Source organism: Falco biarmicus (genome assembly GCF_023638135.1).
Source record: "Falco biarmicus isolate bFalBia1 chromosome 13 unlocalized genomic scaffold, bFalBia1.pri SUPER_13_unloc_3, whole genome shotgun sequence".
Lineage (NCBI taxonomy): Eukaryota > Metazoa > Chordata > Aves > Falconiformes > Falconidae > Falco > Falco biarmicus.
In genome coordinates, this window is record NW_026611658.1 from 47,504 (window position 1) to 75,230 (window position 27,727).

General features: G+C 64.1%; 1 protein-coding gene across 1 annotated transcript; it reads left to right on the top strand.

The window, feature by feature from the left end:
- Positions 1 to 1,227: 1,227 nt before the first annotated feature.
- DNM2 (dynamin 2) lies at positions 1,228 to 26,815 on the top strand (the record flags this gene model as incomplete). The annotated part of the gene is made up of 15 exons (XM_056325928.1): positions 1,228 to 1,502; positions 8,371 to 8,444; positions 11,859 to 12,008; positions 12,292 to 12,495; positions 13,123 to 13,221; positions 13,372 to 13,532; positions 13,603 to 13,745; positions 14,459 to 14,594; positions 14,814 to 14,881; positions 15,988 to 16,126; positions 18,215 to 18,301; positions 18,486 to 18,556; positions 20,834 to 20,885; positions 22,176 to 22,187; positions 26,696 to 26,815. Coding segments are annotated over exons 1-15 (1,677 nt in total), but the record flags the coding sequence as incomplete, so codon positions are not given.
- Between the last annotated feature and the right edge of the window lie 912 nt (positions 26,816 to 27,727).

The following is a 27,727-nucleotide window of genomic DNA, read 5'->3' on the forward strand; positions in this document are numbered from 1 at the left end:
TGGGGCTGGAGCTGAGCCGCATCCGCAGCGGTAGGGGCACTGTGATGGGGCGTTGCCCCCGCCTTGAGGCTGTGGGAAGCTCTGGGGGGCTGCTGATGCCCCCCCGGCTCTGTGGTCCCCCCGAAATGGGGACGCCGGTGCCGGCTGTGGGTGTGGGGGCTGACAGTGCCTTTGTCCCCCAAGAAATGGCCTTGCCACTGGAGCGGCTGGACACCAACCTGCCGCAGGACTTGCCCCCTGGCTACCTGTGCCAGCACCGCCGCTCGCTGCCCACCTTCCCCCCTGCCCCCTGGCCCCCAGACCCCCGCCGAGCTCAGGTAGGTGACATGGGGGGCCACGGCCTGGCTTTTGGGGTGCCGGTGCCCCCCCCGACACCCCTTGTCTCTTGCAGGGGCAGCTCCGACGTGCTCTGCGCTGGCCGGTTCCCGGCAGGACTCAGCCGTCTGGTGCCCGGTATGAGGACCCCCCGTCTCCCCACGCCGCCGGGGCAGCCCGCCAGCACCAGGGAGCGGCCGGGGGGGGCGTGGGGACCCCTGTCGAGGGGTGTTTCTCCCCACCGGAGGATGCCACGGGGTGAGGGTATGAAATAAAGACCCCCGAGGTGACCGCCGGGCTGTTGGCGCTGGGGGTCTCCCGGCTGGGGGCGGGGGGGGCGGGCCTCGCCGTCGGGAGTGCGCGTCTACACGCGGTTCTACGGCCGCTGGGGTGCGCCCCGGGAAAGGGCGGGGTAAAGAGCCAAAGCAGCCAATGGGCTGGCAGGGTTGGTTGATTGAGCAGGCGGCTGGCGAATCGCCCTGCTTAGCTTCCCTCCCAGCCTCGCTGCGGCTGCGTTGGGCAAGCTGAGTGGAGTGGCAGGCGCGCTGTCCAATGAGAGGGAGAGGCGGGGAGGGGAGGTGGGTGAAGTCGTCGCTCTGCGATTCGGTGGCTTCCCGGAGCGGCCGTTGCCTCTACCAATGAGAATGCAGGAGCGGTGCGAGAGGGTGGGAACTACAGAAGCGCCGCTTCGGCTGACAGGCCACCTCCACCGTTCCATTGGCCGGTGGGGATGAGCGAAGCGCTGGCGGGCCAATGAAACGATAGGGAAGAGGCGTGCCTTGCCTTTCCCGCCCTTCGCGGTGACCGACGGCGCTCGGCGCCACTCCGCCGGCCTCCTGCTTCGATTGACAGCGGGGGCGGCCAACAGCAACGCGTTCTGCGGCGCAGGGGGCGGGCGCGGCGGCGGGCGCGGCGGGGGCGTGGCCAGAGCCGGATGAGGAGACGGGCAGGGGAAGTTTGGCCGCCGCCGCCGCGGGCCCTGTGAGGAGGAAGCGAGCGGGAGCGCGGCCGCCCCCCAGCGCCGCCATGGGGAACCGGGGCATGGAGGAGCTCATCCCGCTGGTGAACAAGCTGCAGGACGCTTTCAGCTCCATCGGGCAGAGCTGCCACCTCGACCTGCCGCAGATCGCCGTGGTGGGCGGGCAGAGCGCGGGCAAGAGCTCGGTGCTGGAGAACTTCGTGGGCCGGTGAGGGGGGGAGGGGCGCGCTCGGGGGAGGGGGGGTGGGGGGGTGGGGGTGGGGGGGGTTGGCGTAGGCCGTTCCGGGAATGGCGCCGGGCAGGGCGCGGCCTGCCGGACCCCGCCGCCGCCGCTGCTACGCAAAGTGCGGAGGCTCCGCCGGGCCCTGCGCGACTGGCGCGCCCCGGGGGAGGGGCACCCCCTCCCCCACCCTGGCGGGGGGGGGGGGGCCGGGAGGGGGCCGTGAGTAATGGCGGTCCCGGCTGCGAATGTGGGGGTCTGGGGGGGGTCCCGGCTGCGGATACGGGGCTCTGGGGGCCCCGGCTGTGAATGTGGGGGGGTGGGGGGGTGGGTGGGCTGTGAATATGAGGGGTCCCGGCTGCGGCTGTGGGGGGCCTGGGCGGGTCCGGGCTGCGGATATGGGGGCTGGGGGGGGTGGGCTGTGAATATGAGGGGTCCCGGCTGCGGATGTGGGGGGCCTGGGGGTGCCCCGGCTGTGAATATGGGGGCCTGGGTGGGGTGGGTGGGCTATGAATAGGGGGGGCTTGGGGGGTGGGCTGTGAATATGAGGAGTCCCGGCTGCAAATGTGGGGGTCTGGGGGGTCCTGGTTTCGACTGTGGAGGCCTGGGGGGTGGGCTGTGAATTTGTGGGGGCATGGGAGGGTGGACTGTGAATATGGGGGCCTGGGGGGGGCCGGCTGCAGGTATGGGGGGCCTGGGGGGTTGGGCTGTGAATATGGGGGGGCTTAGGGGGGTGGGGCTGTGAATATGGGGGGGCCTGGCTGTGAATATGGGGGCCTGGGGGGCTCCCGGCTGCAGATGGGGGGGCTTTGGGGGGGTGGGCTATGAATATGGGGGGCCCGGCTGTAGACATGGGGGCTGGGGGGAGTGGGCTCTGAATATGGGGGCCTGGGGGTAGGTGGGTTGTGAATATGGGGGGGGCCTGGCTGTGGTTATGGGGGCCTGGGGTGGGCTGGCCTCTGAGTACGGGGCGTCCTCACCTGTGAACATGGGGGTCCACAGGGGGGTGGGCTGTGATTGTGGTGCCCGAGCTGTGGGTATGGGGGTGTCTGGCTGTGGATATGGGGGGTGGGCTGTGAATATGGGGGGCAGTGAGGGCTGAGCTATGAATACGGGGGGGCCCCGCCTGTCAATATGGGGGCTCAGGGGAGGTGGGCTGTGAGTAACAGGGGGCTGGGCTGCAGGTACGGGGGCCGCGGTGGGTGGGCTGTGAATATGGGGGGGCCCAGCTGTGAAAATGGGGGCCTGGCGGGCATGGGCTGTGAATATGGGGGGGGGCTGAGGGGGCCCCAGATGTGAATATGGGGGTCTGGAGACAGGTGGGCTGTGAGTGTGGGGTCCCAGCTTGCAGGTATAGCAGCCTGAGGGGGCCCTGGCTGTGAATGTGGGGTCTGGGGTGGGTGGGCTTTGAATATGGGGGGGTCCTGGCTGTGAATATGGGGGCCTGGGGGGGTGGGCTATGAATATTGGGGGTCCTGGCTGTGGATATGGGGGCCAGGGGTGGGTGGGCTGTGAATATGGGGGCTCACCTGTGGGTATGGGGGGGCCAGGGTGGGAATGTGGGGGGCCCACCTGTGCCTCTGGGGGTTCGGGGGGTGGGCTCTGAATATGGGGGGGCTCGACTACCAATATGGGGGAGCCTGGCTGTGGGTATGGGGGCCTGGGGGGGCCCTGCTGTGAATATGGAGGCCTAGGGGGGTGGGCTATGAATATTGGGGGTCCTGGCTGTGGATATGGGGGCCCAGGTGAGTGGGCTGTGAATATGGGCGGGGGGGCTCTACTATCAATATGGGGGGGCCTGGTTGTGGATATAGGGTCCAGAGGGGGGCCTGGCTGTAAATATGGGGCGCCCTGGCTGTGAAAATGAGGTTGAGGGGGGCTCGGCTGTGAATATGGGGGCCAGGGGGGTGGGGGGGCTGTGAATATGGGGGTCTGGGAAGTGGGCTGTGAATATGGGGGGGCTCAGCTGTGAGTATGGGGGTCTGGGAAGGGGGCTGTGAATGTGGGGGGGCTCAGCTGTGAATATGGGGGTCTGGGGAGGGGGCTGTGAATATGGGGGGGCTCGGCTGTGAATATGGGGGCCTGGGGAGGGGGCTGTGAATATGGGGGGGCTCGGCTGTGAATATGGGGGCCTGGGGAGGGGGCTGTGAATATGGGGGGGCTCGGCTGCGGGTATGGGGGCCTGGGGAGGGGGCTGTGAATATGGGGGGGCTCGGCTGCGGGTATGGGGGGCCAGGGTGGGAATGCGGGGGGCCCACCTTTGCCTCTGGGGGCTCAGGGGGGGTGGGCTGTGACTCCGGGGGTCCGGAGGATCCCGCTGCGGGTGGGGGGCTACATCCAGGACAGGATGCAGCGTGGGCCTCGCACCGTCCCCTGCGCGGCAAGGGGGCTGCGGCGCTGCCAGACGGCTGAGCGTCCCCCTACCCTGTGCCGCCTCGTCTGACCCCCTCCCCCCCCATGCTGGGGTGCCCTGGGGGCGCCCGGCGGTGGGTGCCAGGGCGCTGCGTGGGGGCTGTGGTGAGGCGGGAGCGTGTCCTGCCGCCCCTCTCCCCCCCGCCGTGAGGATGCTTCTGTTCGCCGGCTGATAGCGCGGCGCTGCGGTCGCCCCTCCGCCGCCGTTTCGGCGACCTGCTGGCGGTGGGGACGTGTGTCCTGCAGATAGGGATTGAGATGAGCTCTCCTGGCCGGGATAAGGCGAGGCCACGGGCTCGACGCCCAGCCCGGGGTGGGGGGGCAGCACGCAGCCGCCCCGATAACGGCGGGGGGCAGAGCTGGTTTCACCTGGCAGCGCTCAAAATAAAAAATCTTTGCCGGGCGCTTTCGAAATCCACCGCCATCACTAATAACTTTTGCTTCCGCCGCAGCGCAGCCGCCTCGCCAGCCTTCCCCGCGTTCCGCCGCTCCCCCGCCGCCTTACCGCAGCCGGTGGGGGATTCACGGCTCCTCGCTCCGTCCCGGCGGTAAGGGGGCTGCCGCGGCAGCCGGGCTCCCATCCTCACCCACCGCTTGATCCGTGGCGGCCGCTTTCTCTGTCTGCACCACGCGCCGGCATTCCCGGTGTTCCCGGTGTTCCCAGCCCGCTGGTTTCCATCCTGTTAACAACCAGACCCTTCCCGTGGCGTCACCGTCCTGGCACGGCATGGATGGTGTCACCGATAAACACCGGCGGCTCGGTCCCGCTCTTGGAACCTGAACATTCTCCAAAAACCCCGGCCAGGTGGTTTTCCTGATGCTCCAGGCTGGGTTTGGAGACGCGCCGGCGGTTTCTTGCCTCCGTGGAAAAGCGTCGTTGGAAATCGCCGCTGGCGTTTTCCCCGCCGGCGTGCTTTCTGCCGTTGGAGTGGGTTTTTTCCCCGCTCCCGTTAACGTTTTTCTGAGCGGCGCGGTCACGATCTGGCACCCGCCGCGGTTTGCCGGCTCTTTTATCCTCAGGCAGGCCGGATTCGGTAGGGATGCGCTTCCAGCCCGGGGGGAGGAAGGGTCACCGGTGCGGCAGAGCTGGAGCCCCACCGGACTGAACTCGCTGCCGGGCTTTGCCAAGCCCCGCTGCAGCGGGGGCCCAACCGGCTGCGTGCCCCCCCCCCCCCATCCTGAACGGCTGCTGGAGGGAAATTTGGCAGCCTCTAATTATGGCGCTGCTGGAAAACCACCCTGGTAATTAAAAATCTTTGTTAGGGAGCGCTGAAGGCATCGGAAGGGTTTTAATGAGGGGTGAACACACTCGGCAGGCGGTGGGGGGCTGGGTCTGGGGGGCTTTGTGTGCGGCCGTCGCCGTAACACTTTCCATAACACCTTCCGCTCCCCGCCTGTGGCGCCGGCTTCGTTTGGCAGCTCGTGTTAATGACGGGGTAATTAAGCACGGGGTGGATTCTGCCCTGCCTTGGTGTTGACAGCTCCGGCCCTGGTCTTGCTTCCCCTGCGCCCCCGTCAAAATATTTGGGAATACGATAATGAGGAATATTGATTATCGTTAGTGCTCGTTTAGCAGCGATAATTTGGGGGTGGACAGCCCCGGAATGGCTCGGTACCACGGTGGGGCAGGCACCGGGGGGGGGTCCCCGTCCCGTCCAGGTGGGGAATCGCGCGGTGCCACAGCCGTTGGGAAGGGAGCTGCGCTCCAAAACCGGGTCGGCTCCTGGAGCAGCCTCCCGTGGGTTTAACGCGGAAAATGGGATGGAAACGGGGAAGTTTCCCCGTGGGGAGGTGGGTTTCCATGTGGGAGCTGCCCAGTGGGAGACCCCTGGTTTATCGGAGGTGGAGGAGACACTGCAGCGGCGCTTCGGAGCCGGCTCCGTCGGGACCACGACCTGGTGCCTGGCACCTCGCCTCCCACCGGGAGCCGCGCCGGATCCTTCCGTGCCTTGCCGAACTCTTGGAAGGACCTAAAGCTCCCGTGTCCAGCCCTGGGGTGCGGTGGTCCCCGCCTCGGTGGGCGACGGGAGGGGCCGGAGCCCTGCTGAGCCGCCCCAAGGGCCATCGGTCACAGAGGAGGCGGCAGCCGGGCTGCGCTGCCCGGGGCAGCTGTGAATTCGGTGCCAGATTGAAATTTATCGGCGGGGAAGGGATCTGGCCACCACGTCTGTTTCGGTGGGCGTCGAAATCAGCCGGCCGCGCTGCACGGGGGGTCCGAGGCGACTCGATCCTCTTGATCCATGGGGAAAAGCCCAAGGGGAAGTGTGAAATACTGCGTTAAAGTCGCGTTGGTGGCAGTACAAGAAGCCGGCGCGGGTGACATCGCGGTGAAACGTGCGTTGCCCGACCCGTCTTTGGAGCACTTGTGGCGTCGGTACGAGCGCGCTGGAGGCGCCGGAGCCTCCCCCGGCCCCGCTGTGACAAACGGTGGCGTAAAAGGCGTTTTCAGAGCCGGATAAAACCCGGGCATTGAACGCAGCGGCCGCTCGGACCGGGCTGACAATGGAGCCGTTGTGACGGGGACGGCGGTGAACCCAACCTCAATGGGGCATTATGAGCCCTCGGGGCGGCGGGATCGGCGTCAAGAAAGCCGGGGTTCACTGGGGCGGCCGCTGTGGCACGGCAAAGGGGCGGAGGTGACCGGATCTCTGTGAGAGATCCATCACCCGCCTCGGGCACCCTTCTTTTTTTATCCTCAGATCCATTTATCCTGAGAGATCCATCACCCTTCTCCCAGGTCGGCACCCCCAAAACGTGTTGGAGCCCCCGAAAGGGAGGTAACGCCGGCGTCTGGCCCATGGGGGATCGGTGGGGTTGGTGGAGCCGGTGCTAGCGCCGCGCTTGAGCCTTGTGGAGGGGGAATTTGTCTGTGGGGGAGAGGAGGGAGCTGATCGCCCTGGTCCTGGGGCTTTCCCATAAATATTCCCGGGGTCTGGCATAGCCGGGGTGCCGGCACAGCCAGCGTGGCAGGGCTTTGGCTAAAGCCTTGTTACGGAGGAACAGCAATTCTGGGAACGCGGCTCGGCTCCGACCGGGAACACAGTTGGGCTCCGACTGGGACTGGGAGCGCGGTTTTGGTCTGACCGGGAGCGCGCTGGGCTCCGAGACCTGCCACGTGGTGTTTGGGTGCGGGTGGCGGTGCCAGCGCGGATCCTGCGGCTGTAACCGGTGATCGCGGCGATGCTGACGTGCGGGGTTGGGTCCAGCCCTGCCGGGGGGTGTGTGTGTGTGTGTGAATTCCTGGCCAGGGCGCCTCCGGGTGCTGGCGCCAGGCACCGCCTGCCCGCGGTGCTCAGCACCTTGTCCCGTGCCCTGCCGGCGAGCTGGATGCGTGCTCTGGTTACTGGAGCTGGGCGGGCGCTCTGGTTACTGGAGCTGGGCGCTCTGGTTACTGGAGCTGGGCGGGCGCTCTGGTTACTGGAGCTGGGCGCTCTGGTTACTGGAGCTGGGCGGACGCTCTGGTTACTGGAGCTGGGCGGGCGCTCTGGTTACTGGAGCTGGGCGGGCGCTCTGGTTACTGGAGCTGGGCGGGGCGCTCTGGTTACTGGAGCTGGGCGGGCGCTCTGGTTACTGGAGCTGGGCGGGCGCTCTGGTTACTGGAGCTGGGCGGGCGCTCTGGTTACTGGAGCTGGGCGGACGCTCTGGTTACTGGAGCTGGGCGGACGCTCTGGTTACTGGAAGCGCTAAACCCCCCCGGTGCTGTGCCAGCTCCACACGGAGCGGCTGCCAAACCCGCTTTCCCATCCGCTTCCCAGCGCCCTTGGCTGGGTGCTGGTGGTCCTGAGCGCGGTGGCAGCACCGTTCCCGGGCAGAGCAGCCACCCCCCGGGCTCCCTGTGCCCCAGCTGACACCCCGAGCCAGGAGCAGCCCCCTTGGCTCCGCAGCCGGGGCGGTTTTGGGGAGCGGGGTGAAGCCGTGCGGGACGTGTGGCTCTGGGGGATGAAGAGGGGGCGGCGGGTTTGTCCTTCCTGTCGGGGTGTCCAGTGTTTTCCCCCCTCGGAATTAGCGGGGTGTTACAATCCGATAGACAAATTTCTTATCGGCTGGTGGCTGGGAAAACCGTTTTCCCAATTCCTGCAGGCAGCAGCCCCCCTCCCCGGTAGCGCCCCCTCCCCTCCCGCTTGGTTTTGGGGAGGGGGAGGCACCCCCAGGGGCTTCTCTGCCTTCTGAGGGCATCCTGGCGCTTTGGGCTTCATCTTTCCCATTAAAAAAGGGGTGGGGGACCAGCCCCGAGACTGGGAAGGGCTCATCCCCATCCCCCCGCGGGTGCTGGTGGCCCCGGGAGCATCTTTTACCCTCTCCCAGCCCCCGCTGCGGAGCCGGGGCCGATTCCGGATGGATCCCTGTGTGCCGCCCACCTTTTAGATCTGGGGGCAATGGACTCGGCGTGGCATCAACTTCTTGAATCACATCGGTAAATGTCTTGTCTTTGAATTCCCTGCAGGGATTTCCTTCCCCGAGGCTCCGGGATCGTCACGCGGCGCCCGCTCATCCTGCAGCTCATCTTCTCCAAGACGGGTACGTCTAGGAAAGCAGGAGAGGATTTTGGAAACCCTTGGCTGGCTGTTCTGCAGGAGGTGGCCACGATCCTGGTTTTTCCCCAGGATCTGCCAAATCCCGAGGAAGGCTGCGGGATGTGTATAAAACAGCCCCAAGTGGCACCTTTAGATCCCTCCCTCCGCTCTCCTCCAGCAGAAAATCCCTTGTTTCACCCAGGTGCCGTGACCTTGAGGACAGGGCGGGGGGGGGACATTTTTCCACACGCTTTTGTTTATTTATAACATTTAAAACGCTGCTGGTCGGTAAGAAAAGGGCCCGGCTGCTTCCCCATCGCCCTGTGACTCAGATCCGCTCCGCACCCTGGGGCAGAGGGGTTGCGAAATCCGCTGCCCCCAGACGGCTCCTTCGCCCTGTGTAAACATTAACCAGCCCGATCCCTGGGGAAATCGCTCCTACTGCCCTCCCCGGAGCCAAAGGGTCCATCCTGCTCCAAAAATATGGGTTTGGGTCGGTCCCCACTGGGGTTTGGGTCGGTCCCCTCCGCAGCTTCCTCTCACCTTGGTGCAGGTGACCTGTTTATCAAGTAATTGGCGGTTGGGTACCCAGAATATCATCAAGTAATTAGTGGTTGGGTACCCAGGACACGTCAGGGGGTTGCAAAAGGTCCATGGTGGCCCGCAGGTGACAATAGGGTGCCATCGGGCGCGGGAACCGGTAGGGGTGGAAGGGTGAGGGCAGGGCTGGCATTTCCCCTCGCCGCACCCGGGCGAGGTAGGAGGAAGCCGGTTGCGCCATCCCGGTCCCCAGCACGTGGCTCCTCATCTGTGAAAATCCCTTTCCAAGGGGGCAGACGGGTTGCTGGTGGCACTGGGATCCCCGGAGCCACCCTGGGGACCAGGTGAGGCTGAGGGAAGCCGGTTGTGCCATCCCTCTTCGTGGTGCCTGGCCCTACATCCATGAAAGTCCTTGAAAAGGGATGGCTCTGGGTGGCTCCGGGTGACTCCAGGGACCAGGCGAGGTGGGAGGAAGCCGGTTGCACCATCCCAGCCCCCGGCACGTGGCTCCGCATCCATGAAAATCCCTTTCCAAGGGGGAGGTGGGGAGCTGGTGGCACCAGGACCCCCGGAGCCACCCCGAGGGACCGCAGGGAAACGTTTCCTTGCTCGTCGCCGCTCCCCTCCTGGCTTCTCCTGTGCTGACGGGTCACAAAAAATCCCGGGATCCCTGAAAGCGGCAGCGCAGATGCCCCGGGAAAAGCAGCCGCTTGGCTCTTCCCGGGCGCCTGCCCTGCGGAGGGGCTGGGGCTGGGTCGATCTTTGGGTCCTGGCACGGCTCCCTGGGCTTGGAGGGGAGTGATGGAGCTGCTGGGGTCAGGATCGGGCCCCTGGGGGGGGGGGGGGGGCGCGCGCCGCCACAGCTCGGCTGGGATCAGGATCGGGCCCCGGGGGGGGGGGGGGGGGGGGGGCGCCACAGCTTGGCAGGGATCAGGATCGGGCCCCTGGGGGGGGGGGGGTGCCGCCGCCACAGCTCGGCTGGGATCAGGATCGGGCCCCGGGGTGGGGGGTGGGGGGCCACAGCTTGGCAGGGATCAGGATCGGGCCCCTGGGGGGGGGGGGGGTGCCGCCGCCACAGCTCGGCTGGGATCAGGATCGGGCCCCGGGGTGGGGGGTGGGGGGCCACAGCTTGGCAGGGATCAGGATCGGGCCCCTGGGGGGGGGGGGGGGGGGGAGCGCCACAGCTCGGCTGGGATCAGGATCGGGCCCCGGGGGGGGGGGGGGGGGGGCGGCACAGCTTGGCAGGGATCAGGATCGGGCCCCTGGGGGGGGGGGGGTGCCGCCGCCACAGCTCGGCTGGGATCAGGATCGGGCCCCGGGGTGGGGGGGTGGGGGGCCACAGCTCGGCTGGGATCAGGATCGGGCCCCGGGGGGGGGGGGGGGGGGCGGCACAGCTTGGCAGGGATCAGGATCGGGCCCCTGGGGGGGGGGGGGGGGGCGCCACAGCTCGGCTGGGGTCAGGATCGGGCCACCGGGGGGGCACAGCTTGGTGACATATGTAATATAAATGGGAATCTGGGCGATAAATAAATGGGAATCAGCAATAAATGGGAATCTGGGGAATATAATGGGAATCTGGGTGATAAATGGGGATCTGGGCAATATAATGGGAATCCGGGCGATGAATAAATGGGAATCTGGGCGATAAATGGGAATGTGGACAATGTTGTGGGAATCTGGGCAATGTAGTGGGAATCTGGGCGATAAGTAAATGGGAATCTGGGCAATGTAATGGAAATAAATGGGAATCTGGGCGATAAATAAATGGGAATCTGGGCGATTAATGGGAATGTGGGCAGTAGGTAAATGGCAATCTGGGCAATGTAATGGCAACCTGGGCAATAAATAAATGGGAATCTGGGCAGTAAATGGGAATCTGGGCAATAAACCATTCCAAAGGCGTCGGCGGGGACGGGAGCGGGCTGGGAGCTGGCGTTGGCGCACCGGAGCCAGCCGCGGCTGCCCGCCAGCATCCCCCCCGCCAGGGCAGCCTCCTTTTTGGTGAAGGCCAGCGGTGCTGCGCGGCACGTGGGAGCAGCCGGTGTCGGGGCGCTCAGCCCGTGCCGGCTGCCCGCCATCCTGCCGGGATCAACCGGGATCACCCTCCCAGCCGGGGCACGCAGCCAGCCCGAGTGGGGCCGGGGGGCTGCAGACAGTGGGGCTCACGCCAGCGCAGCCCCCCGGTACCTGGCGGGGGGACCCATCCTGCCCAGCTGCTCGGCACCGCGCCGGGGCATGTGGCTGGTGCTGCGGGTGTCGGAACGGCTGCACCAGCTGGGGCTCGGCGGGCGCCCCGTGCTGGGCTCCGGGTGGCCCACGGGCTTTTCTTCAATACTGCTTTTTAATACTGCTTTTTTTTAAAATACTGCTCTTTTTAATGCCTTTTTTTTAAAATGCTTTTTTTCTTAATGCGTTTTTAAATGCTGGTTTTTTAAATGCTGCTTTTTTTAATGCTTGTTTTAATGCTTTGTTTTCAATGCTTTTTTTAATATCTTTTTTTAATGCTTTTTTTTTTCATGCTTCCTTTTAAATGCTTTTTTTTTTTTTTAATGCTTTTTCTTAATGCTGTTTTTTAATAGTTCGGGGGTTTAATACTCTGGGGGTTTAATAGCTTAGTTTGGTTTTATTAGTTTGGGGGTTTAATACTCTGGGGGTTTAATACTTTGGGGGTTTAATACCTTAGTTTGGTTTTATTAGTTTGGGGGTTTAATACTTTGGGGGTTTAATAGCTTAGTTTGGTTTTAATGCTTTGGGGTTTTAATACTCTGGGGGTTTAATTGCTTAGTTTGGTTTTAATACTTTGGGGGGTTTAATATTTTGGGGGTTTAATACTTTAATACTTCATTCCAATACTTGATTTTTTTCTCCTCTTTCCTAGAATATGCCGAGTTCTTGCACTGCAAATCCAAGAAGTTCACAGATTTCGACGAGGTGCGGCAGGAGATCGAAGCAGAAACCGACCGGGTGACGGGGACGAACAAGGGCATCTCCCCCGTCCCCATCAATCTCCGCGTCTATTCGCCGCACGGTGAGCGATCCGCTCTCCCCTCCAGGGGCCAAAACACCGGGAACGCGGCAGAGCTGGCGGGATTTATCCCGATGGGCTCCCAGGAGCTGAAGGCTGGCTGCTCCGCACGGCCGGTGGATCCCACACCGCCCAGGGGGGCTGCCCGAGCCGCGGCGCTTCCTTTGGAGGGGTTTCACGCTGGGGGAGGGCTGGGATCCATCAGCGGATCCCGAGGGATCCACCTGCAGGAGCAACAGCTCCCGGCGCCAGGCCCTTGACCCCGTGTGATCTCTTGTCTTTCCAGTCTTGAACCTGACCCTGATCGACCTGCCGGGGATCACCAAAGTGCCGGTGGGGGACCAACCGCAGGACATCGAGTACCAGATCAAAGACATGATCCTGCAGTTCATCAGCAGGGAGAGCAGCCTGATCCTGGCCGTCACGCCGGCCAACATGGATCTGGCCAACTCGGACGCGCTCAAGATGGCAAAAGAAGTTGATCCGCAAGGTAAGAGGGACAGAGGGACGCATCCTGCCCGTGCCGCGGCGCTGGATCGCAGCGGTGAAGCCTTCAGCAGCTGTGGCGGCGATTATTGGGTTTCTCATCCCTCCTCCTCCTCTCTTGGGAGACTCTCCACCCTCCGACAGCGATTATTTGCCCGAATTTTGGAGCTGGAGGGGGTTTCTCATCCCTCCTCCTCCTCTCATGGGTGACTTTCCACCCCCGACAGCGATTATTTGCCCAGATTTGGGAAGCGGAGGGGATCTCTCATCCCTCCTCCTCCTCTCACAGAGGACTCTCCACCCTCCAGCGGTGATTATTTGCCCAGATTTTGGAGCTGGAGGGGGTCTCTCATCCCTCACGGGTGGCTCTCCACCCCCGACAGAGATTATTTGCCTGAATTTTGGAGCTGGAGGGAGTTTCTCATACCTCATGGAGGGCTTTCCGCCCCCGACAGCGATTATTTGCCCAAATTTTGGAGCTGGAGGGGGTCTCTCATCCCTCCTCCTCCAACAGCTGAGGGTGAGTGGCTCCGCTCTGGCGGGTCCATCAGCTTCGCTTACCCCCGCGCTTGTCCTGCCGGCCGCGAAAGGAGATTAATTACTGACTCGCTCGTTTGTGCGGCCGCTCCAGGCTTGCGGACCATCGGCGTCATCACCAAGCTGGACCTGATGGACGAGGGCACCGATGCCAGGGACGTGCTGGAGAACAAGCTGCTTCCTTTACGAAGAGGTATAACGAACCGCTACGCGTCGTTATCCATCACCCCGTACCCCCGTGGCTCCGGCGCGGTTCCGGCACCCCCGGGGGCGAGGAGCGGCCGCAATGCCCGGCTTGGGCACCGGCTCCGTCCGCAGCCAGAGCCAACGTGTCCCCTTGCAGGCTACATCGGCGTCGTGAACCGAAGCCAGAAGGACATCGACGGCAAGAAGGACATCAGGGCGGCGCTGGCCGCCGAGCGGAAATTTTTCCTCTCGCACCCGGCGTACCGGCACATGGCCGACAGGATGGGCACCCCGCACTTACAGAAGGTCCTCAACCAGGTAGGCTGGGCGCCCTTCCCCGTGGAAAAGGGGCCGTTCCTGCGGCTCAGCACCCTCCGTTCCTTTGCAGCAACTGACGAACCACATTCGGGAGACGCTGCCCTCGCTGCGCAGCAAGCTGCAGAGCCAGCTGCTCTCCCTGGAGAAGGAGGTGGAAGAGTACAAGAATTTCCGTCCCGATGATCCCACCCGGAAAACCAAAGCCTTGTTGCAGTAGGTTGCGTTTCCCTCGCTCGGTGCCGCCTTCCCGGTGCTCCGCCGGAACGGGGAGCTCCCTCCACCATCGGGAGCGATGCTGGCGCAGAAATAACCCGGCTCTGCGCTTCACGTGGGGCTCATTTGTCCCAGCTGGTGGCTTTTTCCAAGGAAAAGCCTGAAATAGCCCTGTTGGGTGTGAGCGGGTGGCCCTGCTGGCTCTGCCAGCGCCTGGGAGCATCTCTGCCAGCACTGGTCGGTGTCTGGTGCTGGCTGCACTGCCTAAAGCAAGTGGTTTGGTCTCAGGATTAGAAAGGAGAGGTCGTGCCTGTCCTCAACCCATCCCTGTGTCCTTCAGGCTGCGGGGAAAGGGGAATTTTCCTTCCTCATCCGCGGCGGTGGGGACTGGGGGGAGCTTTGGCACATCCCTGATGAGCCAGTGAGATGGTGCCGGTGGGACGGTGCTGGCCACACCACCCAAAGCGAACGGTACCATCTCGGGGTTAGAAGGGATGACTTGTGCCCCTCAACCCATCCCTGTGTCCTTCAGGCTGTGGGAAAAGGGGGATTTTCCTTCCTCAGCCGCGGCGGCGGGGACCGGGGGGAGCTTCGGCACATCCCTGATGAGCCGGTGGGATGGTGCCAGTGGGATGGTGCTGGCCACGGGGGGTGCCTGGGTGTCCGCCCCTCCATCCCCTGGGTGACCCAGAAATCCCCTCCCTTCTCCCCAGGATGGTCCAGCAGTTCGGCGTGGACTTCGAGAAGCGAATCGAAGGTTCGGGAGACCAGGTGGACACGCTGGAACTTTCCGGAGGTGCCCGAATCAATCGTATTTTCCACGAGAGATTTCCTTTCGAGCTGGTGAAGGTACAGCTGGCCCGGGGAGCGCGTGTGCCGTGGTGGGGGCGGGGTGTGGTCGGGATGTCGGGATGGGCTGAGCTCCCCCTTGGCACCAGGGTGGCTTTCCTGGCGCTCCAAGGGGTGCACGGAGGGCGGGGGGGGGGGGGGGAATGTAATTCTTGGCTGAGCGCCGGGATCACACGGAGGACGTGGCAAACCTTCCCCGCGGCTTTCCTCCCTCCTCAGATGGAGTTTGATGAGAAGGACTTGCGGCGAGAGATCAGCTACGCCATTAAAAACATCCACGGCGTCAGGCAAGCGTCGGCGTGGCGCCGAGGTCGGGGGGTGGCGGGGGGGGCGCGTGTGGCTGGAGCTTTCCTGCCCGAGGGACGGGCAATACCGGTTGCCATCGGCTCCTCTGGTGTTGGCGGAAAAATGGATGTTTTAGAGGGAATAATGAGGTGATGAGCCGCGCTCCGGCGCAGCCTGCCCCCTCGGTGAGCGGCGGCACGCTGGCCCTCGGCCCCAGGGAGGCTGAGCTGAAAAATTCCCCTTGTGCCTCCGGTTCAGCCGCTAAAATAACCTTTACCTTCTTTTTCCCCTTCCCTGAAGCGGGGGAAGAAACGGCCTTGGGAGGAAGGTGGGGGGTGTGAGTCAGACCCAGCTGGAAGAGGGATCCCGGAGCGGTGCCTCCGGCGTGGGCTCTGCCCGGCGGGATTGAGGATCCCAGAGGGGAGCGGTGTTAAAAGTTGTGAAATCCTCTCTGGGGGCAGAGAAATGTAGAATTTCTTGGCTTTAACGCTCTCCCTGGGAGCCGCTGGTCCAGCTCGCAGCATCGCCGTTATCCCTAACCATCACCAACAGGGTCAATTCCCAGTATCCCCGTTATCCCTAACCATCACCAACAGGGTCAATTCCCAGCATCCCCGTTAACCATCACCGACAGGGTCAATTGCCGTTGTCCCGGTTATCCCTAACCATCACCGACAGGGTCAATTCCCATCGTTCCCAGCATCCCCATTATCGCTAACCATCACCAACACCATTACCCGTAACCATCGCCAACAGGGCCAGTTCCCAGCATCCCCGTTATCCCTAACCATCACCGACACCGTTACCCGTAATCATCACCAGCAGGGTCAATTCCCATTGTTCCCAGCATCCCCATTATCCCTAACCATCACCAACAGGGAGGGGGGCTCTCACTCCCGTTCCTGGGGGGTCTGGCACCCCAACCGGAGCATCCCTTGGTGCTGCCGGAGCCGCCCCCGGCGCTGGAGCGGGGGGAATCTCGCTCTCCGGGATGCCCCCGAGCATCTCCAAACCTGATGATCCGTTTTATTGGTTTTGTTTGGTTTTTTTTTTTTTTTTTTTTTTTTTTTTTACTCCATCATGTCCTGGCCCTCGTGGATTCCTGCAGGACAGGGCTCTTCACCCCAGACCTGGCGTTCGAGGCCATCGTGAAAAAGCAGGTGGTGAAGCTGAAAGAGCCTTGTCTGAAGTGCGTCGACCTCGTCATTCAGGAGTTAATCAATACAGTTAGGCAGTGTACCAGTAAGGTATCGAACCGGCCGGGGGCTCACCTGGCCCCTTCCTACCGGTGGGATGGGAAAAAGCAGGAGCGATGCCCTGCCCTGCCTGCCTTGCCTGGTTTCCCCCCCAAAAACCACCCCCAAACCCCTAAAAATGAAAGAAAAAAAAAAGAAAAATTTGGGAGCCGCCCCCGAGCAAACTGGATGTTTCTGAGCTTTGACCCCGCGTCTCCCAACGCGGAGCCGAGGGGATCGGCTGGTCCTTGAGCCCGAGGATGGATCCCCCGGGATGTCACCCAGCGCTCGGAGCATCCCTGTGCCTCCTGGGTATCCCGCTGGATTCCTGGGGACGCTGGATTCCTGGGGATACTGGATTCCTGGGGATGCTTCCCCCGCCTATCCCCCTCCTCAGGGGTGGGTCTGGGGGGGCTTTGGTGCTGGTAGGAGCCAGGCAGGTGGGCAGGCGGCTCCCGGATCCTGGTTCCTCCTTGCACGCCTCTTGCCAACCGCGATTTAAACTGCTGCTTCGCCGCGCTCCGGGAATCCCGGGAACGCCGAAACTGCAGCTGGTGGCGGCCCAGTAAATCCTGCTGCTCCACACCTGTGTGATTAGTTACCTGCTTGATAACGAGCGCATTTCCCTTCCAAAAAAGCTCAGCCCTTTCCCCCCACCAATTTTATCTTTTTCGCCGTGGCAGCGTTAATTACCCCCGAATTAATATTTAATAACCGGCTTCTCGCAGCGGGTCTCATTTTTTAAACCTCATTCTAAAAGTTCACCTTTTTAAAGTGGAAAAGAGGGCAGGAGAACCAGCCCCTCTCCTTCCAAAGCTGATTTTATTTTTTAAAAAATGGATAAACGAGGAGGCGGCGCTATTGGCGGTGCTGGCGACCTGGAGCGCGGCGGCAGAGCCGGAGGGTCTAATCCTGCGGGGGTCGTGGTAGTGGTGGTGGTGGGGGTTTGCTGGTGGATCGGGGGTGATCCTGCTCGATATCCCGCTCGATATCCCACTTGATATTCCACTTTCTATCCCGTTTCCAGCCTGGTTGGCTGTGCTCTGGGTCCTGCCAAAATTCCTTCCCTCCCAAAGCGCCGGGGGGGCTCTTGCCCCCGAGCCCGGATGAAATTTGGGGGTTTCCTAGAGCTGGGGCTGGGGGCTCCAGTCTGGAGAGGATCCAGGAGCCCCCCCGGGGTGGTGCTGAGACCCCCCCGATGGGTAAACACCCCCCGATGCCGCCCCTTTTCCCTTTGTGCATCACTAACCTTAGACATCACACACACACACACACACACACACCCCCGCAAAAAAAAAATCTCTATTTTTTTTATTTTCTTGTCTTTCCTCGCTCACGGCGCAGGACGGGGGTCTTCACGCCCAGTGTGAAAAACCCGACGGTAAAGCTCAGAGACCCCCGTTTGTGCCGATCTGGTGGTCTCAGAGTGCCCCCCCCCCCTCATTAAAAAACGTGCCCAAAAGGTAACGGGGTCAGCACCCAGCCCCCGTTTTTTAGACATCGGATGGAAACATCTGGAATATATTTGCTCCCAGGATCTGGCCCACCAAAGCGGGTTCAACCGTGAGGTTGTGCTGGAATTCGGGGGGACGCCGCGTCCTGGCGGCGGGGGGGGGGGGGGGAGGTGGCAGCAGCCCCCCACCCCGGGCTCCACGCTGAGACCCCCGCACCACGCTTGGTGCCACGGAAAGCCGGATCCGCTCGGCATCCGAGGGTGGGAATGGAAAATAAATCTGGATTTGGTGTGATTGGCACCCCGAGACCCCCACCCTGCGCTTGGCACCCCGAGACCCCCACCCTGCGCTTGGTGCCACGGAAAGCCGGATCCGCTCGGGATCCGAGGGTGGGAATGGAAAATAAATCTGGATTTGGTGTGATTGGCACCCCGAGACCCCCACCCCGAGGTTCCCGCTGCTCTTGGATCTAGTCGAGGATCCCCCCGAGCCCCAGTTGCGTCCCCCCGGCAGAACTGGGGCTCGGTCCCTGCAGTGCCCCCTCCCCTCCCCTGGCCCCCCCCTTCCCGCGGCTGGTGCCAGAGGCAGCCCCGGGCCGATCAGCAGCGGATTTTTTTGTTCCCCGGCCTTCTCCCTTTCTTTTCAGCTTGGTTCCTACCCCAGGTTACGGGAGGAGACGGAGAGGATCGTTACCACCCACATCCGGGAGCGGGAAGGCAAAACGAAGGACCAGGTGAGTGAGGAGAAAGCCGGGATCCCCCCACCTGATCCTGAAGCTCCCACCTGCGGCACCGAGCCGGGCATCCCCGGTGTCACCGCCGTCCCCGGGGCTCCACGGCGGCTCCGTCCCGGCGGTGCCGGAGCTGGGGGGATCCAGCCCACCCCGCGGCATTCCCATGGGATCCGTCTCCTTCCAGATCCTGCTGCTGATCGACATCGAGCTCTCCTACATCAACACCAACCACGAAGATTTCATCGGCTTCGCCAAGTGAGTCGTCCCCGCCGCGACAGACCCGCGGCGCCGCGCAAACGCAGCTCGTGGTCCTGCCCCCGCTCCAGGGCACCATTCTGGGGTCCCCTGGGGACCCTCTGCCCGGGCAGGACAGGACCAGGATGGGGGGCTCACCCCTGGGGACCCTCTGCCCGGGCAGGACAGGACCAGGTTGGGGGGCTCACCCCTGGGGACCCTCTGCCCGGGCAGGACAGGACCAGGATGGGGGGCTCACCCCTGGGGACCCTCTGCCCGGGCAGGACAGGACCAGGATGGGGGGCTCACCCCTGGGGACCCTCTGCCCGGGCAGGACAGGACCAGGTTGGGGGGCTCCTTGAGTCCCCCTCCCCTCGGCTCGCTGCCGCTAGCTTGTCGGTAGCGCCCGGAGCATTCCCGAATGGAAAAACCGGAGGCGAGTGGCTCTGCCCCCGCCACCCCTTCCTCTTGGAATTCCCGGAATTCCCACTCTTTTTCTTGCTTTCTTTCCCCCTCCGCCTCTTTATGGTTTTTTTTTTTTATTATTATTTTTTTATCTCTCTGCTTTTCGCCTTCGTTCGCAGTTCCTTCCTCTTCTCCTAATCTCTCCTGTTTTTCCTTTGAACCACCTCTCTCTTCCCTCCGGATTTCTCCGAACCTCTCCCACTCCCCAGCTGTTACACTGAGCAGCACGTGGCGACAGGGTGGGTACCCCCGCGGGCAGCATGTCCTGCAGCGGCTCCGAGCCCCCCTGTCCCACCTGGGGGACCCCCGTATCCCGAGGGATGTTCCAGGCCAGCCGGAGAGCTTCCCGCTCCGGGCTCGCCTTGGGATCTGTGCTGGCGGCGGAGCTCCCCGTGCTGCTCCGGGATGCTGCGATGCTTGGGCTGGCCGGCCCGGCGCGCGGGGGCTCCGTGTCCTGGGGGGACAGTGGGGATCGTCCCCAGGGATTGGGGAGGAACCGTGAGCATTGTCCTCAGGGATTAGGGAAGAATTGAGGGATTAGGGAGGAACCACACGATTGTCCCGAGGGATTGGGGAGGAACAGCGGTGGGGATAGTCCCGAGGGATTAGGGAGGAACCGTGAAATTGTCCCGAGGGATTAGGGAGGCACAGTGGGGATTGTCCTGAGGGACTGGGGAGCGACGGTGAGGATTGTCCCGAGGGATTAGGGAGGAACCAAGGGATTAGGGAGGAACCGTGAGGATTGTCCCGAGGGATTGGGGAGGAACTGAGGGATTAGGGAGAAGCCATGAGGATTATCCCAAGGGATTAGGGAGGAATTGAGGGATTGGGGAGGAACCACGAGGATTGTCCCGAGGGATTGAGGAGGAACTGAGGGATTAGGGAGGCACAGTGGGGATTGTCCTGAGGGACTGGGGAGCGACGGTGAGGATTGTCCCGAGGGATTAGGGAGGAACCAAGGGATTAGGGAGGAACCGTGAGGATTGTCCCGAGGGATTGGGGAGGAACTGAGGGATTAGGGAGAAGCCATGAGGATTATCCCAAGGGATTAGGGAGGAACCACAAGGATTGTCCCGAGGGATTGGGGAGGAATTGAGGGACTGGGGAGGAACAGCAGGGATTGTCCCGAGGGATTAGGGAGCAACGGTGAGGATTGTCCCGGGGGATTAAGGATGAACCGTCCGGATCCGGGCAGGCAGCCCCGTCACCCCAACTCCCTCAGCCACCAGCTCGGGGACCCCCGGGGGATCGGAGGGTCCCCCCCCTGCCCCCCCGCCCCGGGAAAGGACCCGCTTTTTGTGCTTGTGAAGTGCTGCTCCGGGGGGCGTCCCGGCGGGATGCTAACTGTTTTCCTGGATTTTGTTCCTGCTCCCGACTAATGGTTCCGTCCCTCGGGTTGCTCGGGAGGGACAGGGAGCTTTCCCTCTGGGCTGGCTCTGGATTTTCCATCCTGGGGGGGGACACACCAGAGGTCTCCAGAATCGCATCCTTGTGGTTAGCAGCTTTTCGGGGTAGGGGTGCATCGGCTCGGCTGGGCTGGCGACCCCAAATCCCATCCCAGTCCCATCCCAACGGGCTGCTCCGCTTGGCGTTCCCTCCCGGATCGGCCAGTTTGGATTGCCTGGAGATCCGGAGAGGGGGGGTGTCCGGGTCCCACCCTGACCACGGCTCTGGAGGGGGCTCCGCTGCCCGCCTCGCCCGGGGGGTCTCGCTGGAATCTTTGCACCCTGGGTTTCCCCTTCGGACTCGGTTCTTCCTTACGGCGTTCCGGGTGGGAAGCGCCTGGATCCTCTCTGCTTTCCCTGCCTAAAGCCCCTCGTTCTCTCCCTCCAGCGCGCAGCAGAGGAACACGCAGACGAACAAGAAAAGAGCCATCCCGAACCAGGTACGGCCGCGGCTCCCGGGAGATCCCGCCCGGAGCCCTCCGGGGATCCACGGTGATCCATGAGTTCTGTCCTGGAAGTGTTTTTTTTGGGGGGGGGGAGGGGCGTGTTTAGCAATGGGGGTGGAGATGGGGGAGGATGGAGGATGGAGCGGGAGCCTTGCTGCTGCCGGAGCCCCGTGCTCCCACCCAGGGCAGGGATCTGGGTGAACTGGACCCCCGCCCAGCCCCCGCCACCCACAGCAGCCCCCCGGGGGGGGCAGAGGGACCAGGAGGAGTGTGGGGACGTGCCTGCAGCCGTGTCAACCCCCACTCTGCCCCGTCGTGCCGCCTCCCCATCCCGAGGGGTGTTGGCTCTCCGGTGCGCAGGACGGAGGGCAGGGCTGGAAGCCCACCCCCCCCCCATGGCATTAGGGCTGGAAGCCCCCCCTGCCCTTGGCATTAGGTCTGTCCAGGGCTGGAAGCACCCCCTGCCCAGGGCTGGAAGCCCCCCCCCCCCCATGGTATTAGGTCTTGCCAGGGCTGGAAGCGACCCCCACCATGGCATTAGGGCTGGAAGCTCCCCCCCCAGGGCTGGAAGCCCCCCCCCCCCCCCATGGCATTAAGGGCTGGAAGCCCCCCCCTCCCCCCTTGGCATTAGGTCTGTCCAGGGCTGGAAGTGCCCCCTGCCCAGGGCTGGAAGCCCCCCCCCATGGTATTAGGTCTTGCCAGGGCTGGAAGCGACCCCCCCCCATGGCATTAGGGCTGGAAGCCCTCCCCCCTTGGCATTAGGTCTATCCAGGGCTGGAAGCCCACCCCCCAGGGCTGGAAGCCCCCCCCCCCCCGGCATTAGGGCTGGAAGCCCCCCCCCCTCCGCCTTGGCATTAGGTCTATCCAGGGCTGGAGGCCCCCCCCCCCTGCCCCATGGCATTAGGGCTGGAAGCCCTCCCCCCTTGGCATTAGGTCTATCCAGGGCTGGAAGCCCCCCCTGCCATGGCATTCGCCCCCCCCCGCCAGGGCTGGAAGCCCCCCCCCCCATGGCATTAGGTCCCTAACGCTGGCATTGCCTCTTGTTTGGAAAGAATGTGATGAAATATTAACACTGTAAAATGATAATTAATAGCATGTAACTGTTTTTCTTTTGCTGTTTTTCTGCTTTTTCCTACCATTTTTGTGCTTCCTGCTCTCCCCCTCCCTCCCATCACTTTATTTTTCCACACTGGTCTGTCTCTTTGTCCTGCTTTTTTTTTTTCTCCCCCCCCCCCCCCCGCCCCCCCCCCCTCCCCACCCCCCCTTAATTTTGCACACTTAAAGGGTGAGATACTGGTAAGTACCCACACAGTGTGATAGTGCTGGTAGCGCACAGCGGTGAGGGACGCGGTCCTGCCAGAACGACCCCCCCCCCCAGAGCCCAGAGTGACCCCCCCCCCCAAGCCCATAGTGACCCCCCCCAAAGCCCAGAACGACGCCTCTTGCCTCCCAGAATCGAGTATGCTGCCGGGCAGAGGGGACCGGGACCCCCCATGGGGGGCAGATGGGCTCCCCTGAGCTTGATCCAGAAATGGGGATGGGGTCTGTGCCCCCCCCCCCGGGGCTGCTCCCTGCCTGTGCCGTGCCCCCCCGGGCTGGCGGCGCTGCCTGGCTCGCTGGGAACAGCGTAGGGAGCGCTGGATACTGGGATCCAGGGGGTGAGTACTGGTTTTACTGGCCCTTGGCGAGGGCTGGGGTTGGTCCCTAGGCAGGGCAGCCCCCCGGGGGTCCAGGCAGGGGCTGGAGGGACCTTATGCCCCCCCTCCCCCCCAAATGCCATTTTTTGGGCTCGAGGTCGCATCCTGACCTCAGCCTAGGGGCTCAAGCAGTGTCGGCACTGGACGGCTGGTGCAGACATCCTGATGCAGCCCCTGGTTTTGGGGGTTGCCTGTGCTCCCAGGTGCTGGTTTTGGGGGATGCCCGGGCTCCCAGATGCTGTTTTTGGGGGATGCCCGGGCTTCCAGATGCTGTTTTTTAGGGGTGCTGGGCTCCTAGATGCTGTTTTTTGGGGCTGCCTGGGCTCCCAGGTACTGTTTTTGGGGGTGCTGCTCTCCCAGATGCTGTTTTTTGGGGCTGCCTGGGCTCCCAGGTGCTGTTTTTTGGGGGGGTTCCTGGGCCCCCAGATGCTGTTTTTCTGCTGTTTTGGGGGGTTCCTAGGCCCCCCAGATGCTGTTTTTGGGGGTTCCCAGGCCCCCAGATGTTGTTTTTGGGGGTGCCCGGGCCCCCAGATGCTGTTTTTGGGGGTGCTGCTCTCACCAGGTGCTGTTTTTCTGCTGTTTTTGGGGGGTGCCCAGGCCCTCAGATGCTATTTTTGGGGGGTGCCCGGGCCCCCAGATGCTGTTTTTGGGGGGTGCCCGTGCTCCCAGATGTTGGCAGCTGGCGGAGGCAGATGTTGGAGCCTCGTTCGGCAGCTGCCGGAGCTTTTCCCAGCGTTCTCGCTCCTGGCGGGGGGGGGGGGCAGAAAGCGGCGTAAAAAAAATTCCCTGCCTGTGGTTGATCCCCTTGGGGGGGGGGGGGGGTGTTGGGGGGGGGTGGGGCTGGACCCCGCTGCTCTGACCTCGGAGCTGAGCATCGACCCCTGGTCCAGGGAAATGGAAGTGTCTGAGGGGGGGGGTGATGCCCAAGCCCCCAGTTTGGGCTTTACGGCATCGTGGACCCCAGCTCGGGTGTTGCCGGGGTCCCTTGGGGGGGTGGGGGTGGGGCTCAGCACCCCCGGCGTCTCCCTGGGGATGGAAAGTGGGAAAATCACGGACGGAAAAAACGGGATGTGGAAGGAAAAACGGGGATGAAGCCTGGGTGAGGGGCACCGTGCTTTTTTGCTTTAAAAAAAAGGGATTTTTGGAGGTTGCTGCACCGACCCCGGGGGTTCAAACCTCAGCACCCATCCTGCCCGTCCCGCTTTTCCTCGGACACTTCCATTATTTTCTAGCCCCTCCCCCCCCCCGGACACTTCCATTATTTTCTAGCACCATCCAGATATTTCTGCAAAAAGACGAGGGACCCCCCCCCATGGGGCCATCTCCCCCCTCCCCACGATGGTTTCTGTGCAGGGCCGCTGTCCCCGTCGCTGGCTGTGCGGGCGCGATGGTGCCGGGCGACGGGAAGGTGGAGATTAATAGAGATTAATTAATGGATAATTAAAGATTCCGGGTGCCGGAGCCGGGCAGAGCCCCTGGGCAGGGGAACTCGAGCCCTGAAACCATCGGTGCGTTGGTTTTAAAGGAACTTTCTGGTGGCTCAGCCTTCCTCCTCCTCCTCCTCCCCCCCCTCCTCCCCCTCCTCCTCCTCCTCCTCCCTCCTCCTCCTCCGCCTCCTCCCCCTCCCCCTCCTCCTCCGAGGCGCAGCTGGGGGGTCTCCAGTGCCCCCCCCTCCTCTCTCCAGCAAAAGAAATCAAATCTTGGCTTTTCCCTAACGCTCCCCAGCTCCCTCTACGCTACCCACAGCCCAGCCCCCCACCGGCCTCCTTAAATCCCCCCTCCCCAAAAAGCCATCCCGGAGCCGCTCCCCGGCTCACTGCACCCGCTCTGCTGCCAACCCTGCTCCTCCTGCCCCCTTGGCTGCTCCATCTCCCCGCTGCCGCCTCCGTTCCTTTAAAACCAGACCAGGTTCCGCTCCGGAGATGTTTTTTTTAATAAGAGTCGGGTCTCGAAGGCCCCCGAAAGGGAAAATCCTCAAATCCTCGACCTGCCGAGCGAATCTCAGGGCTCCTTCCTTCCCCTCGCCGGGAAAACCCTCCGTGCCGGTTGAGCGTTGGCTCCAGCTGCCTGTGCCGGCCGGCGCGCCGAGCTTTGCCCGCGGTAACACGGTGGATTTTGTCACGGCTTTACCGGTGGTGGCCGCCAGAGCCGTCTGGAAACACGGGTGGCCTGAGCTGTTTCCCTCTGGAAATTTCCTAGTGACACGTGGAAAAGCCTCGGCACGGCGGGAGCCCTGCCCCAGTCCGGCGACGCCGGTACGAGCCGTAACAAACTCCGCATCCCGCTCGCCTCTAACTCTCTCTGCTTCACCGCGAGGGTCCGTCGTCTTCCCTCCCCTCTGTGCTTTGGACTGACGTGAATCAGCCCCCCCCCCCGCATTTCCCCTCCCCCTCCCCCTCGTCTGCCCATGACTAACCCGTGTGGTGGCACTAACCCCCGTGGAGCGCCGTGGTGGCGGGGTACCGGCTGCCGGACACAGAGCATCCCGCCGCGCTTGGTGGAGCGGGGGGATGCCGGTGGGTGCTGGGCTGCTGGGTGGGGAGGGGGGGGGAGGGGCGTGCGCTGTGCCAACCTCCTGGCTCGGCTGGGTGCCCCCCCCACCCCAAGCACCCCGTGCCGGAGCGGGCAGACGTCGGGCAGCTTTTCTGTGGATTTTGGTTGCTCGGCGTGGCTGTGCCAGGTGGCTCCTGCACCACAGGGGGTCTGACCCTCCGGAGCCCCGTCCCGGTGGGATCGGGTGATCCAGCAGCAGCAGCCAGGTTTTGGGGACCCTCCGACCCCCTCCCTTACCTAGGAGCGGGTCGTCTGCAGGCAAAACCCCGGCATCTGGAAGCGCCTCCAGCTCCGGGATGCTCCCCGGCATCACGGCAGTGGTCCCCCCTTAGCTCCAGGATGCTCCCTGGCATCACCGCAGTGGTCCCCCCTCCAGCTCCAGGACACTCCCCAGCATCGCGGCGTTGGCCCCCCCTACCTCAGGGATGCTCCCCCAGCATCACCACGGTGGTCCCCCCTTAGCTCCGGGATGCTCCCCAGCATCCTGGTGGTGGTCCCCCTCTTGCTCCAGGATGCTCCCCAGCATCACCGCGGTGGTCCCCCTCTAGTTCGGGGACGCTCCCTGGCATCACCGCGGTGGTCCCCCTTAGGTCTGGGATGCTCCCCAACATTGTGCCGCTGGTCCCCCCCTCTCGCTCTGGGATGCTCCCCGGCATCACTGTGGTGGTGGTTCCCCCCCTATCTCAGGGATGCTCCCCGGCACCACCGCGGTGGTCCCCCCTCTCGCTCCGGCGGTGCTGAGGCGGACGTGGAGCCTGGCCAGGGGCTCTGCCGGCACCGCCATTGTGCCAGCTCCCTCGCTGCGCTGGGGAGGGAGCGCTCGGCCCCGCTCCCCGGGCTGCTGTAGGGCACAGAACGCTGGCGAGAGCATGGCAAGAGCGCGGTGAGAAACGCGGTGCCGGGTGTGCCGTGCCGTGCCGTGCCAACCGGCTGCTCGCACCTTCGGGCTTCGGCGATGTGGCCTCGCCTCGTGGCCGCCCCGAGTGCCGGCTCGTCCCGGCCGGGGTCTGGGGGAGAACCTGGGGGTTCCCGGGATTTGTGGCGGCTGAGGGCGGCCGGTGCCGGTGGTGGCTGCTGCACGGGGTAAGTTGCCCATCGCTCCCGGAGCCTGGCCCGGCGGGCACCACGGCGGCCAAGGGCTGCCTTTGGTGGGGTCCCTGGTGCGGGAACCCCCCCAAAACCACCCCTCGGTGGGGACCGAGAGCTCCCGTCTCATCCCTTCGGAACACTCCTCCCATCCAGGGGGTCAGCGCGGCGCTGGGGCTGCAGCCACCGGTGCCGCCGGGACGCGGGGCGGGGGGGGGGGGCTCACCGCGCCCCTCGCCCCACTTTTGGGGAGCCGGAGGCGCTGCCGGTTCGCCGGCGGGGGCTCGGAATAGCCGGGCTGAGGATGTGCCGAGGCTGGGGCTTGCCGCGAGGGTCTGGGTGCGCTCGGGGGGGGCTCGGGGACCACCCCGGCAGACCCCGGGGGCACCGGTAACCTCTCCTTCCTTGCCCCCCACCCTACCCCCCACCCCCCCACCACCCCCACCCCCCCGTGCGGCGGCTCCGCAGGTGATCCGCAGGGGCTGGCTGACCATCAACAACATCAGCATCATGAAGGGGGGCTCCAAGGAGTACTGGTTCGTGCTGACGGCCGAGTCCCTGTCCTGGTACAAGGACGAGGAGGTACGTGCGCGCCGCGGCGGGCGGGGGGGGGGGGGGGCAAGCGGGGTTTGGGGTGAAAGGGATGGGTTTTGGGGCGGGGGGAGGCTCCAAAAGCTTTCCAAAACAGCGGAGATGCGACACTTGGGGGATGTGGTGGAGTCCGAACGGTTGGATGTGAAGGTCTGCTCCCACCAAACCGCTCCGGAATGCCGGAATTGGGGGGGTGGGGGTGGGGGCGGTGAGGGGGGGGGGTGGGGGGAGGGGAGGGGGGGGGGAGAGCGCCGGAGGGTGCCCTGCGGATCTCACGGCTCCCCCCACCCCTGGGGATGGGGCAAACATGGATAAACTGGGAGACACCGGCAAGCGGGGGCGGGGGGTGTCCCACGGGATCCAGCCGCGGCACCGGGACCCCTGTGCCCTTTCCTCCAGCGGGGAGACCCCCTGATGAGGGGTCAGGGTCTCCCGTCCCACCCCAGCCCCCGTTCCCCGGCACGGCCACCGGTTCCTGGGTAACTGGGTGCGGGAGGGAGCCGCGCAGGGAGAAGCGTCCCAAGGGGATGGGAACGGCCGATGCTTGGGGGGGGGGCAGGGCGGGGACATCACCGCTCTTGGGTCCTGGGGGTCGTGGGGTTGGTGTCGGAGAGCCCCCAGCCCGCCCAGCTCCCGGCCCCCAGCCCCCCAGCCGCCCCCCAGTCCCCCAGCCCAGGCCAACACTGGGACCGGTAATGTCCCCTACGCCGGGCAGTGGGAAGGGGCTCGGAGCTGGAGGGAAATGGGGGGGGGGGATCGTCGAGGTGGGGAAGGGATCAGCGGGATGGTGAAGGGGATCATGGAGATGGAAAAAGGGATCATCGAGATGGGGAAGGGGATCATCGAGATGGGAACGGGTGATCATTGGATTGGGAAAAGGGATCGTTGAAATGGGGAAGGGGATCATCG